General features: G+C 43.6%; 1 protein-coding gene across 2 annotated transcripts in view; it reads right to left on the reverse strand.

Annotated features, from left to right (window-relative positions):
• Positions 1–4,084: 4,084 nt before the first annotated feature.
• The window catches only part of asz1 (ankyrin repeat, SAM and basic leucine zipper domain containing 1), a 96,869-nt gene continuing 87,971 nt past the window's right edge, over positions 4,085–12,982 (reverse strand). For both annotated transcript variants that reach the window (XM_038780835.1, XM_038780834.1), the window contains exon 12: positions 4,085–4,974. In XM_038780835.1, coding sequence (XP_038636763.1) covers positions 4,825–4,974 — 150 coding nt within the window. In that variant the 3' untranslated portion in view covers positions 4,085–4,824. The remainder of the gene's footprint in view (positions 4,975–12,982) is intronic.

Consider the following 12,982-nt stretch of genomic DNA (forward strand, 5'->3'; position numbering starts at 1 on the left):
GTCCCCTCGCAGTCCACCCACGGAAAAGCCTGTCAGACAGTGGTGGTGGGCTATCCTGATGGGGATTACCACCACTTTCCTGGCACCCCCATCTTCACAGCGCCAGGAAAATTCAGTCTAACATTTTAAGTTGCTGGTCGTTAGTCAAAACTGGGAAACGAGATAGAACAGGTATTAAAGAAGCAGAGAGAGGGAAAGGTAGGAGGAAGGAAAAGAGAAGATCTATGATAGGGTGGAAGGTGCCAGAGATCAAATGACATAAAAATGATGGAGCAAGGCAAAGGGAGATGGTAATAAGGCAAGTAAAGAAATAATAAAAGGGCGGAGATGGTGTGAATGGTAAAATTGTTACCAACAGCAGCCATCTATCAAAAAATAGCAGTGGTTGTGATCAGAAATTGTTGAATTCAGTGTCGAGTGTAGAAAGCGATTAAGTGCTTAATTGAACATAAGATGTTGTTCCATAAATTTACCTTGAACTTAATTGGAGTAGGTGTAGGAGGCCTAGGATGGCAAGGTCAGAGTGAGAACGGGGCAAAGCATTAACAAGACAGATAACTGGAAGCTTAGGATTGCACATACATAGCGAGTGAAGGTGCACTGAAAAGTGGTCAGCCAATTTGCATTTGGTGTGCACAATGTGGAGGAGATAGTTCCATGAGCAGTAAGTACACCATAATAAATGAGTAGAAGTAAATCGCAGTTTCACTGAGGAGTGTTTGGGACCTTGATTGGCGGAGGTGAGTTGTTGTCCTACGCTTACTGGGGAAGATGCTATGGGAAGGTTGGGGGGTAGTTGTTGCAGGTAATTGAGGAGCAGACACTGAAAAAGGGGAGGGGAAGGTGCGATTGGTGATGGCACCGTGAACTCGAGACAGATAATCTTTTGAACATAGAGGCTGGTGAGGTGGAAGGTGACAGATAAGGAGAACCCTGTCAAGGTTCTGGGAGGGAAAGGGTGAGAACAGAAAAATAGATTAGACATATTAAGACCCCGTCAACCGTGATGAGTGGGGAATCCTCTATTGAGGAAAAAGGAACACATAATGGAAGGGCTGGTACAGAAGGAGGCATCATCAGATTAGATACGATGGTGACAGAAAAACTGAGAAAATAGAAAGAGTCCTTCAGAATCGGGGATGGAGGAAGTGTCATCAAGTACCTGTGGGAATTAGTATGTTTATAGTGGATATAATGGGGGAGATTGTGGCATTGTGCTAACGTCACTGGCCCAGGTTAATGCTCCCACCAGGGCAGCTGGTGAAAGTTCAATTCAATTAATAAAATCTGGAACATAAAACTAGTCTTCGTGACTGTAAAAACTGCTGTTGATTGGCGTAAAACCGCCATCTGGTTCACTAATGTCCTTTAGGGAAAAAACCTGCTGTCCTTACCTGGTTTGGTCTATACGCGACCCCAGATCCACTGCAATGCGGTGTCCTTAGCTGACCTCTGAAATAGCCTCAGCCACTCAGCTAAAGGACAATTAGGGACGAACAACAAATGTTGGCATTGCCAACACCCACAGTCCATGAAAGAATAAAGGAAACAAAATGTTCCACACCAGGTCCTCCGATGGATGGTGACAGATAAGTCAAGGAAGGTAATGTAATGATCAGTGGAAGACAAGGGAAGGGTGGAGCATTATATCTTTGGCTCTTTATGGATCACGTTCTCTGGAAATAATTAAGTATTTGGTTCAAGACTGATTGAATATCTATGGAATGAAAGGGAAAGTGGCAATACTGCTACAAATACTGACTGACAGGAAATGGCAGAGATAAATGATTGTTTCTTCAAACTGGGGAAAGGTATATAGTGAGATTCCCTATGAATCAGTACTTGGACCACTGCTTTTCTTGGTATCTATGTCAGCACGGTGGTACAGTGATTAGCACCGCTACCTCACAGCTCCAAGGAGACCCGGGTTCGATTCCACCCTTGGGTGTCTGTGTGGAGTTTGCACTTTCTCCACCGTGCCTGCGTAGGTTTCCTCTGGGTGCTCCGGTTTCCTGCCACAGTCCAAAGATGTGCACGTAAGTAGGATTGGCTATGTTAAATTGCCCCTTAGTGTCCAAACGTCAAGGTGGGGTTAATGGGATAGGGACGGAGAGTGGGCCTCGTTAGGGTGCTCTTTCAGAGGGTCGGTGCAGACTCGAGGGGCTGAATGGCTTCCTTCTGCACTGTAGGGATTCTATGGCACAGGGAACGTAAACAAGGAAGTTATGGCGAACGTTAATAAAATATTAGTTGGATCTCAGTATTATTTTGGACACCACACTTTGGGAAAGATGTGAACCATTTCGGGAGGACTCAGAAAAGACTCACGAATGGTTCCAAGGATGAAGGACTTCAGTTACACGGTGGAGCTGGAGTTATTCTCCTTACAGAGGTTTAAGAGGAGGTTTGATAGCGGTGTGCAAAATTGTGAGGGGCCTAAACAGAGCAGTTAGAGAGAAACTTCTCCCATCAGAGAAAGGGCAGAGAACCCAGATTTAAGGTGATTAGCAAAAGAACGAAAGGCAAAATCAGAAATAAAAACAAACAAACACATGAAGTGGTTAGAATCTGGAATGCACGACCGGAGTGCGAGGTGGGTAAGTCAGACAATATCACAAATGTCAAAAGGAATTGAATAATTACCCAAAGAGGAAGGGCTACGTGGACAGGGTCGGGGAGTTTGGGGGAGCTGGCCTCCTTCAGTGCTGTGCCTATTCTATGATCCTATTCTATGTCTATTTTTGTCCTATGGGAATCAAATAACCCTAAAGTGTTTCACCCTGCTCATTAAATGTTATATCTCTCAATAGTAGGATTAGGGAGTCTGATGTAATATTGAAAGATGCTTAAAAAAACCAATGAAATTCTAGCCACATGGAGGTGCGACTAACAACAATCCAATCATTTGCCAACTGGTAAATATTTCGAGTACCCAATTTTTTTTTCCAATTAAGGGGCAATTTAGCGCGGCCAATCCACCTATCCTGCATATCTTTTGGGTTGTGGGGGTGAAACCCACCCAGACACGGGGAAAATGTGCAAACTCCACACGGACAGTGACCCAAGGCTGGGATTCGAACCCGGGTCCTCAGCGCCGTAGGCAGCAATGCTAACCACTACGCCACCGTGCTGCCCTACTGGTAACTATTTTAATCATAGAATTTACAGTGCAGGTGATCATTCAGCCCATTGAGTCTGCACCGGCCCTTGGAAAGAGCACCCTACCTAAGCCCATACCTCCACCCTATCCCGACACCTCCACCCTATCCCCATGACACCAACTAACCTTTTTGGACACCAAGGGCAATTTAGCATAGCCAATTCACTTAACCTCCGCATCTTTGGGCTGTGGGAGGAAACCTGAGCACCTGGAGGAAACCCACGCAAACACAGGGAGAACATGCAGACTCTGCACAGACAGTGACCCAAGCCAGGAATCAAACCTGGGACCCTGGAGTGGTAAAGCAACTGTGCTAACCACTATGCTGCTGTGCTGGCCATGCAGCCTAATACCTTAATCATGGCAATAAGTTTAACAACGCAGTTATTTGGCCACTAAAAATTCAGAATGCATGTGGAGCTTCAGGAAACCTCTTACACACAAAACAGATAACCAAGCTTGTGAAATTTGAACATGTTTGTGATCATTTATTAGTATCAATGTAACAGTGAAATACATCTTGTGGTGCAGTGCGCAGTACCCTTGCCCCAGAGTTAGGAGCTTCATGTTTGAGTTCCAACCCAGGACCTGATGGCCAAGGAAGGAGCATTCATAATGCGTCCAAATAGGTATCAATTTGTAAATCTTTCCAACATATGCCAGTGTCAGGTGGTAAGTGCGGGATAGATTACTAGTCTGCCATATGATGGAAAGAAACTGGAGCCTCCGTCATCATTATCCATAGTTGTAGGCTACAAGTAAAAATGTCACTGTAACTCGGACTCCCGGGGGGACTGGTTGACTTAGATGGCTGGGGCGGACCAAATTGGTGTCAACACTGTGTCCGTTCCAGATGGAGTGGATTTGGGACCAGCTCTCTTGGCTTATCCGAGGTGGGCCAGCCTTTGGGATGTAACCTTACATCAGTGAACAGTGAAATCAGTTTTAATATTCTATATCCAAAAATATCTTTGGCCCAAATAAAAACAAATTCAAATGGACCTGAATGTGCTTACATGTTGGAAGAAACCTTTCAGAAAGTTCTTATGTAATTCAATCTTCCATAATTGGAATAGAAACATAATTCTCATGTTTGTTTTCTACCCTGCTGGATCAAATAATTCCCAACATTAGGAAAAAAACTGGGGCAAGGATACTACGCACTGCACCTCAAGCCGCCAACATTTGTACAACCTAATACACATTTAATGACATTATGCAGTAAATTTGATATTCCGGCATCAAGTATTTATTGATTGTGCACCGAACTATCAGGTGAAAGGTCCATTAGTTCTATTATCTCATTGGTTTTCAAACTCAGTCCCCAGATGCCTGCATGGTGACCAGAAATCTGTCAATCATCAGACTTACTGTTGAATTACCACTATATCGCTTTTGTGGCTGCATTCTAATAAAAAAACTGAATGACAAGAGTTTTCTTCTGAATGGCTGAGATTGTCCTACCTTTGCAATGCTTTCATCCCATAGATACCACTGCAGTAACTAAAGTGTGCATTTAAACGACAGACACCACCTCAAATCAAACCAAGGACTCGCAGTAATTGAAAAATACAAGCACTGTGCCCTCTGTCACCACGCTAAAAATCCAAAATCTTTTAAAATAAATAAAACCAAGAGTCAAAAATATAACTTTTATTTCCAGCTTAATTCCTCAGAACACGTAGTTTTATCAGGAAGAAAATAAATCCAGTTCCAAACAGGCCAATCGCCACTTTCTTTAGGTAGTGATTGCGATGAAAATAGCGTTGGGCTGGCGGCATGCGGCTGGGAGCTTGCTCGTGGTGATTCTGCAACTAGAATGGAAACAGGAGATTGCATGATGTTTATGGAAAATGCTCAGGTGCAAGCTTTTTTGAAAACACTTAGAACATTACAGCACAGAACAGGCCCTTCGGCCCTCGATGTTGTGCCGAATAATGATCACCCTACTTAAACCCACGTAACCCATATACCCATAACCCAACAATCCCCCCATTAACCTTACACTATGGGCAATTTAGCATGGCCAATCCACCTAACCCGCACATCTTTTGGACTGTGGGAGGAAACCGGAGCACCCGGAGGAAACCCACGCACACACGGGGAGGACGTGCAGACTCCACACAGACAGTGACCCAGCTGGGAATCGAACCTGGGACCCTGGAGCTGTGAAGCATTGATGCTAACCACCATGCTACCGTGAGGCCAAACTTGAAGGCCAAGTTTAATATCAAGTCAGCATGAGTTATATGATGTAGATCAATCTACAAAGGTTTTTCTATCAAATCCATTTTAATGAATGGGGTCCGATCGGTAGAGACCAACAACTTTTTAAAAAGAGATTTGAACATCCAGTTACTCGCTGAAAGACTGACACTGCAATATTTCATGTTTTAAAACTTTTACTCTAATGAGTGACTAAAAAACACGATTGACTAAACACTATTTTCTTTTTGCAGGCACCTTATACTTTAACTTAGAGAGAGGAATATTCCCCCTTTGTCACAAATCTCACACCCCACAGAATTACAGCCCTCACAGCAAACAGTCCACTGCTATCCCAGGTTCCAGTGGGTTCTCCGATCCCCATTTTGTCGAGTAGGAACTTCGAATGACCGTCTCAGACACCTTCCTAAGTTTTTGGTGAATTTCTTAAATCCACTGCCAGCATCGAACTCTGGTCCGATGATTATTTTGCCCCCGTCCGTACCAGAACAAATCTCCTGGAATGCTTAACGATTGAAGGATGCATTTCCCACCAGAGACCGTCTCCCTCCCGCACCCAGCTGGGATGGTTCACAGAACCAAGCAGCCTCTCCTCTCTGCTGATCACACAGAAATGGCTGTCTCTCTGGGATATTCGGTGTTTCGTAGGGAAGCCTGCAAACATGATCTCAAAAATAGCTTGCTTTTCCCTCTTCCTTGCAACCAGTAAGCTATTCTTGACCACAACTCAAAAGTAAATGGACAGTTTACAGCACAACTGTTTCCAGCTCGATACTTAACATCTTTGTGGGACTTTTGAGTGACCAGAGTCTACACATGTAAATTTTGAGACTGCTGCCACTGTCCCCAAAGCATAAATATCTTGCTCCTCCTTCTCAGTGAAACAATCTCAGCCTTCCTATATTTTCCAGCAATCAAACCTCCTAGGCTAGTCAGGCATACTGCAGAACAGATCACAAGATCCCCTTAATTTGCCATAAATGTAAAGCTACAGTCCCAAAATATCTTATAATCCCCATAATTGCAACACATATTATGGCTGCATAATAAATGTGCTCCGTCGGTCATTTGTTGATCCATAAAGTGCACTGAAAATAAATGAAATATGTCACGTGGCTATGCCCTTATATTTTTGAAAATAGGGTTTTTCAACTGATTGGAAGGTTTGCAATTTAAACTGAGACAGAGAAGACTAGTAAATAATACAAGGCCACATTCCAAGCTGAGTGTGAGGAGATATTTCCTATAATTCATACCAGAAAACTTCGAACTGTCTAAGAGATGTTAAAAATTCAAAGTATGGGTAACGAAACAATGGCTGCCACAGACAGACCCACCCAGAACCTTTTGGAAATGCAAAATGGGCAACCTATTTCAAGGCAAGGCGGCCCTAGCCACGAGAGTGAGATTGCAAGTGACAGTGACGCTGTCAAGAAAGTCTTCAGTAGGGAAAACAGACTGAAGACTTCGCTCTGGGGAAAAAAATGAGCATAATACAATTGAATCCTATCTAAAGTCTGAGAACGCCATTCTCCAGTACCAAACAAGAATCCTAAAGAAAACCGATTACACAGGTAAGAGAGGAGAGCTGGCTAATGTTCATTGGATAAAAGGTATGGTGGTAAATAAACAGTGGGAAACATTTGCAGAAACAATTCAGTATTCACCAGAAGTACATTCGAATGAAAAACAAAACCTCAGTGAGAAGGATCCACCTGTGCCTTAGGGAAATGAAGTATAGCCCAAACTCCATAGTCACCCAAGGTCGGAATTGAACCTGGTCCCTGGTGCTGTGAGACAGCAGTGCTAACCACTGTGCCACTTGCAGGCTTTTTGAATCGCCCACTTCTTTCCACATAGCAGACTACATAATACTTGAAAGAAAGCCCATGTCATATTGACCGGGAGATGAATTAATTAATTCACCATACAATTTACATTGTTCATGTTTTTAAAAAAAAACACAATTCTCGCCAAATCTCTCGTGTGAAGTTACTGCCATCATCACATCATTTTCTGTGGTAACCAGTGATCAAACAGGTGGCAAGACCCTGCTTTTGGCCCTCTCTTAAACCCTGTGCCCCACTGCTGGGTCGACCACGGCACAAGCGTACCTCAAAAACCTAGCAACCAGTGCATCATATGAGCTGCAAGAAGTTACCAGGAGACGGATGGTCATATTTCCGTGCTATCGGTAGCTTTCCGTATTTGCTCACTTACCGACCAATTATTTTTGTTGATGGGTTACGGGGATAGGGTGGAGATGTGGTCTTGCTCTTTCTAAGGGCAGGTGCAGCCTTGATGGGCTGAAATGGCCTCCTTCTGCACTGTAGAATCTATGATACTGCTGTACACTAAGAATTACTTTTTTCTCCCATGATGACACCATTTGGATAACTGCCGTTATCTTTTAAAATTTGTTAGTATTTGTTAATGTGTGTCACATATGAAAACGGTTGCTCTGCGACCCTTGACACCGGCCCATGATCCACCCTCAAGTCAGGACATGCACTTTGAAAATCCCTGCCCCAGAGAATCTTTGGGACACCCCCCAAAATCTGATCCTAGCTCCCCAGCATGTCATGGGCCACTGAATCTAAAATAGCTTTATCCCTAGTTATCTCTACAACATATTGTTCCAAAAAAACTGTTGCGCAAGCATTCTTCCAGATCACTTTCGCCAATTTGATTTTGTCCTCCCCATAAGAATGAAGCCCCCTACGATTAATATATTGCTTCTGTTACAAGCTTTAATCATTTTTGCTTAATGCTTTGTCCAATCGTATAACAATTGTTAGGAGGCCTATTAATTACTCCCAGCTAAATCTTCTGATCCTTCATGATGGCCACCTGTACTGATTCTACTTCCTGATATCCTGAACCAAGATCCTTACTCACTTCTGTACTCATTATCCTCTATTTTCAGAGCTCCTCCTCCTTTTCCATTATGCCTGCCTTTTTTGAAATGCTACACACCCTGAAATTTTTAATCGGCTGGTGGAAAGATTATTTTTTTAAGCAACGGATACTTCATTCCAGCCTTGTTATCAATGGCAATAAGTCAAGTAAGAATGGAGAGGGGGCGTCATGGTGGCACAGTGCTTAGCACTGCTGCCTCACAATGCCAAGGATCTGGGTTCGGTCCCGACCCCGGGTCACTCTCCGTGTGGAGTTTGCACAGTTCTCCCAGTGTCTGTGTGGGTCTCACCTCAACAACCCAAAGATGTGCAGGGTAGGCAGATTGGCCACACTGAATTTCCCCTTAATTGGAAAAAAAGAATGAGGTACTTTAAATTTATATTTTAAAAATGGAGAATATTTCATGATGGAACGATTGCCTGTTGGTTGACCAATTCATTCACATAAATCAACAATGATATTTCTAACTGTTGGGTAGTTTGGAAATAAGTGAAATCGGAATCCTGATAACAGCAGTTAAAAAAGGCTCCTCATGGGTAAGAAATGTTATCAGTCAGCACTGCCCTGCTGGTGGCAGTTTGATTTTCCACAATAGATAACTTCTTACAATTTAATGATTCAATAACAGCAGCAGCCGTAAACAACCCTTCTGTTCTACTGCCTGAAAATTTCACCCTTTCAGTTACTTGCCCTTCCATAATATGAGGATCAGTACTGACAGTAATCTGTGCACTGGATGAACTGTAGTCTTGTGCTATGCCATGACAGTTGCTTCAGTTATTAAGCACCAGTCTCATTTTCAAGGCCGTGATAACTAATGTAGAAATGATGTACTACATTTTGACCAATTCCTGCAGGTGTCAGTCATGGTTCAGTTTTGGTTTTAGTCAAAATGTTGTGCTTTCAAGTCCTACTCCAGAGACTGGAACACAAACATCTCGGCTGACACTCGAGTGCAATGCTGTGCTATCGGAGGTGACGTCTTTCAGGTGATACATTAATCACCTGCTCTTTCAGATGGATGTAAAATATCCCACGGCATGACCCCAGCATTTGTTACACTTGGCCTTGGGTTTTGGGAGATGCTGTTAAAGAAGCCTTGGCAAGGTTTTGCAGTTTGCAGTGCATCTTGTAGATGGTACATAGTGCAGCAGGATGGATGGGGTGCCAATCAATGGGCTGCTTTGCTCTGAATGGCGTCAAGCTTCCCGAGTGTTGTTGGAACTGTACATGTACAGCATATTCCATCACACTCCTGACGTGTGCCTTTTAAATGTTGAAAATGGTTTGAGCAAGGAGGTGAGTAACTAACTGCAGCATACCCAGCTTTAGACCTACTCTACAATATTTATTGGCTCTTTGTTAGATATCTGATCAACGATGACTCTGAGGATGTTGATTTGGGGGGGGGGTTCAACATTGGTAATACCATTGAATGGCAAAGGGAGGTGGTTACAATTGCTTTTGTTAGACGTCATTACCAGGCACATGTGTGATACAAATGTTACTTGCCATTTATCAGTGCAAGCCTGAATACTGTCCAGGTCTTGATGCATTTGGGCATGGATTGCTTTATTTTGGGAAAAATTTCTAATGGAACTGAACTTTGAAATCAGCAAACATCCCCAATTCTGAGCTTACGATGGAAGGAAAGTCGCTGATTAAATAATTGTAGGTGGTTGGACCTGGGACACAGCCCAAAGGAACTGTTGAGGCTGAGATAATTGGTCTCCAATAAGCACAACTATCTTCCCCTGAGTTCAGTCAGTGGAGATTTCCACCGGATTCCCATTAACTTCAATCACAGTGGGACTCCTTGATGCCACACTCTGTCATGTGAGGCCTTAACAATGTCAAAGATGGCCACTCTCTCTCTCTCACCATTGGAATTCAGCTCTTCTGTCCATTTTTGGACCAAGGTTGTAACGAGATGTGACGTCAATTTGTTCCGGCAGAACTCAAAACAAGCATTAGTGATAAAGAGCTGGTTAATAGTTCTGCCGACGACAATTTACATCACTTTGCTGATGATTAATTTGAGCGATGGGATATAAATTGGCCAGACTGAAATTGTCCTTTTTCTGCGCAGAACATCAGGGCAATTTTTCCATTGGCTTTATTGGGGGCGGGGGATGGTAGCACAGTGGTTAGCACCGTTGTTTCACAGCACCAGGGTCCTAGGTTCGATTCTCGGCTTGGGTCACTGTCCGCGTGGAGTCTGCACGTTCTCCCCATGTCTGGGTGGGTTTCCTCCGGGTGCTCCTGCTTCCTCCCACAAGTCCCAAAAGACGTGCTGTTAGGTAATTTGGGCATTCTGAATTCTCCCTCCGTGTACCCGAACAGGCGCCGGAATGTGGTGACTAGGGGCTTTTCACAGTACCTTCATTGCAGTGTTAATGTGAGCCTACTTGTGATAATAAAGATTATTATTATTGGAACAGTTTTGTTAGCAACACAACTAGCTCGGGATACGAGTCTTCAGTGCTACTGTTGTTATGTTATTGGCGCTAATATGCTCTGCTGTATCCAGTGAATTTAGCCATTTCTTGATCTCACGCAGAGTGCATCAAATCAGCTTAAGACTGGTTTTCATGAGAGTGAGGATCTCAGAAGGAGGCTGAGAGCATCTACTTCAGTTCAAAGATGGTTTCAACTACTTCAGCCTCATCTTTTACACTCACTGACAGGGCTGCCATCAATCTGGATGTGGATGTTCCTGGAATGCCCTCCCCATGATAGTTGTTAATTTCCCATCACCATTAATGTTTGGATGTGGCAGGACTGAAGAACTTTAATCTAATTAATTGGTTGTGGGATTGTGTAGCTATGTCAAGAACATTCTGTTACTATTATTGCGCATGCATGCACTCGTGTTGTAGATTCACTAGATTGGAATCTCATATTTAGGCTGCTCTTGGCCAATGTTCCCTCAAAACTGTATGGATCTGCGGCCATGCAATAATTTGGAATGTGTCTAGTAAGTAACAAACTGGTCAGGTAGAAAGAATGCTCTCTTTAAGATATGTGCCTACATGTTTGCATATCAATCTTAAAAGAATTGCACAGTGTATAAGCTGCGCACGTCGAAGAGAAATAAGAGAAAACATTGGTGTTGGCCTGTTTTTCTATACTCCTCTTGAACCTGGGATAGTCTCTCCATGGTAATGGTTGAGTCAGGGATGTGCTGGGCTATGAAGTTACAGATTGTGGTGGAATATGATTTTGCTGCCAATTTGTGCGTCATGAATGCCTGGTTTTGGGCTGCTAGACCTGTTCTGAACTTATCCCATTTCTGCAACACAACACGATGGAGGGTGTTCGCAGCATGAAGGTAAAACTTTGTCTCCACAGGGACAATTGCTACCAGGACAACTATGAAAAGAGGCATCTGTGACACAGATTAGTGAGGATGAAGGGGGTTTCCCCACCTTGTTTTGATGTTCTCACCTGGCCCAGACTGGCAGGTACATCCTTCAGAACCTTTTAGCCTTGATGTTTGATGTACCATCGATTGCACGCGAGGCGAGTGATTTACCAAAGTCTGGCTTTAATTAACTAGAACACAGCTCTGATCGTCTACAGTGGAAAGGGACGATCGTCAGGTGTTTGAGCATTTATACCTCGTTAATAGAGGCGTGGTTAACTCAGCCTCTCGGCCAATCGGTAGAGAGGCACATGACCGACCAGGGCCAATGGTAAGCCGACGTTCTGGCCCAATGGCAGACGAGTATGTAGATCATATCATCACAATGTTACTGATCCACTCTTGGTGATTGACAGTAAGGTTCCCCCTTCCAGAGTACATTTGGTGCCCTTCTTTCCTCAGTGCTTCTTTCAATCGGTGTGCAGCAAGGAAGGGTACCAATTCAAACAGCTGAGGGAGGGTAGTAAGTGATAATCAGGAGGTTTCCTTGCTCATGTTTGACCTGATGCTATGAGATTTCATGGGATCTAACATCAACATTGAGGATTCCCAGGTTCACTCCCTCAAGTCTGGAAGCCACTATGTCGGCACCTCTGGTGACTCAGTTCTGCCAGTGGGTCAAGTCATACCAGAGATTATGATAAGAATTCTGGGGCATTGGTTGAAACTTTTGATTCTGAGAATATGACTATGTCTGGTCGTTGCTTGAATAGTCTGTGGGATAGCTCTAAATTTTAGTACAAGTCCCCAGTTGTTAATGAAGAGAATTTTACGGGCTCAACTATATGGAAATTTCCAGCTTGCATCTAATGTCTAGGTTCATGCAGGGATGCCTTTGGTTTATTATTGTTTTTCCACAATGGTTTGATACTACCGAGTAGCTTTTCAGAGGGAAGTTTAGAGTAAACCACATTGCTGGAATCACTTGCAGATGAGACCAGATAAGAATAGCGAATTTTGCTCCCTGATGGACATCAGTGAGCCAGATGGGGTTTAGGACAATCCAGTACTTTCATGATCACCATCACTGATCCTAGTACTTAATTCCAGAATTGAAATCCATGTTGAGATTTGAACTCGTGCTTCCGGGTTGTTTGTCCAGTCCCTAAATTGCGTGCCCAATAATCTAACTCCTGTACTACCATATGCTGCTTCCCACAGTACAGCAGTAATCACACTTCAACAATACTTTATTGGCTCTAAAGTGCTTTTGGGCACCCTATGGTCTTGAGAAATTCTTTATGAATGGAAGC

Source organism: Scyliorhinus canicula, chromosome 20 (genome assembly GCF_902713615.1).
Source record: "Scyliorhinus canicula chromosome 20, sScyCan1.1, whole genome shotgun sequence".
NCBI lineage: Eukaryota > Metazoa > Chordata > Chondrichthyes > Carcharhiniformes > Scyliorhinidae > Scyliorhinus > Scyliorhinus canicula.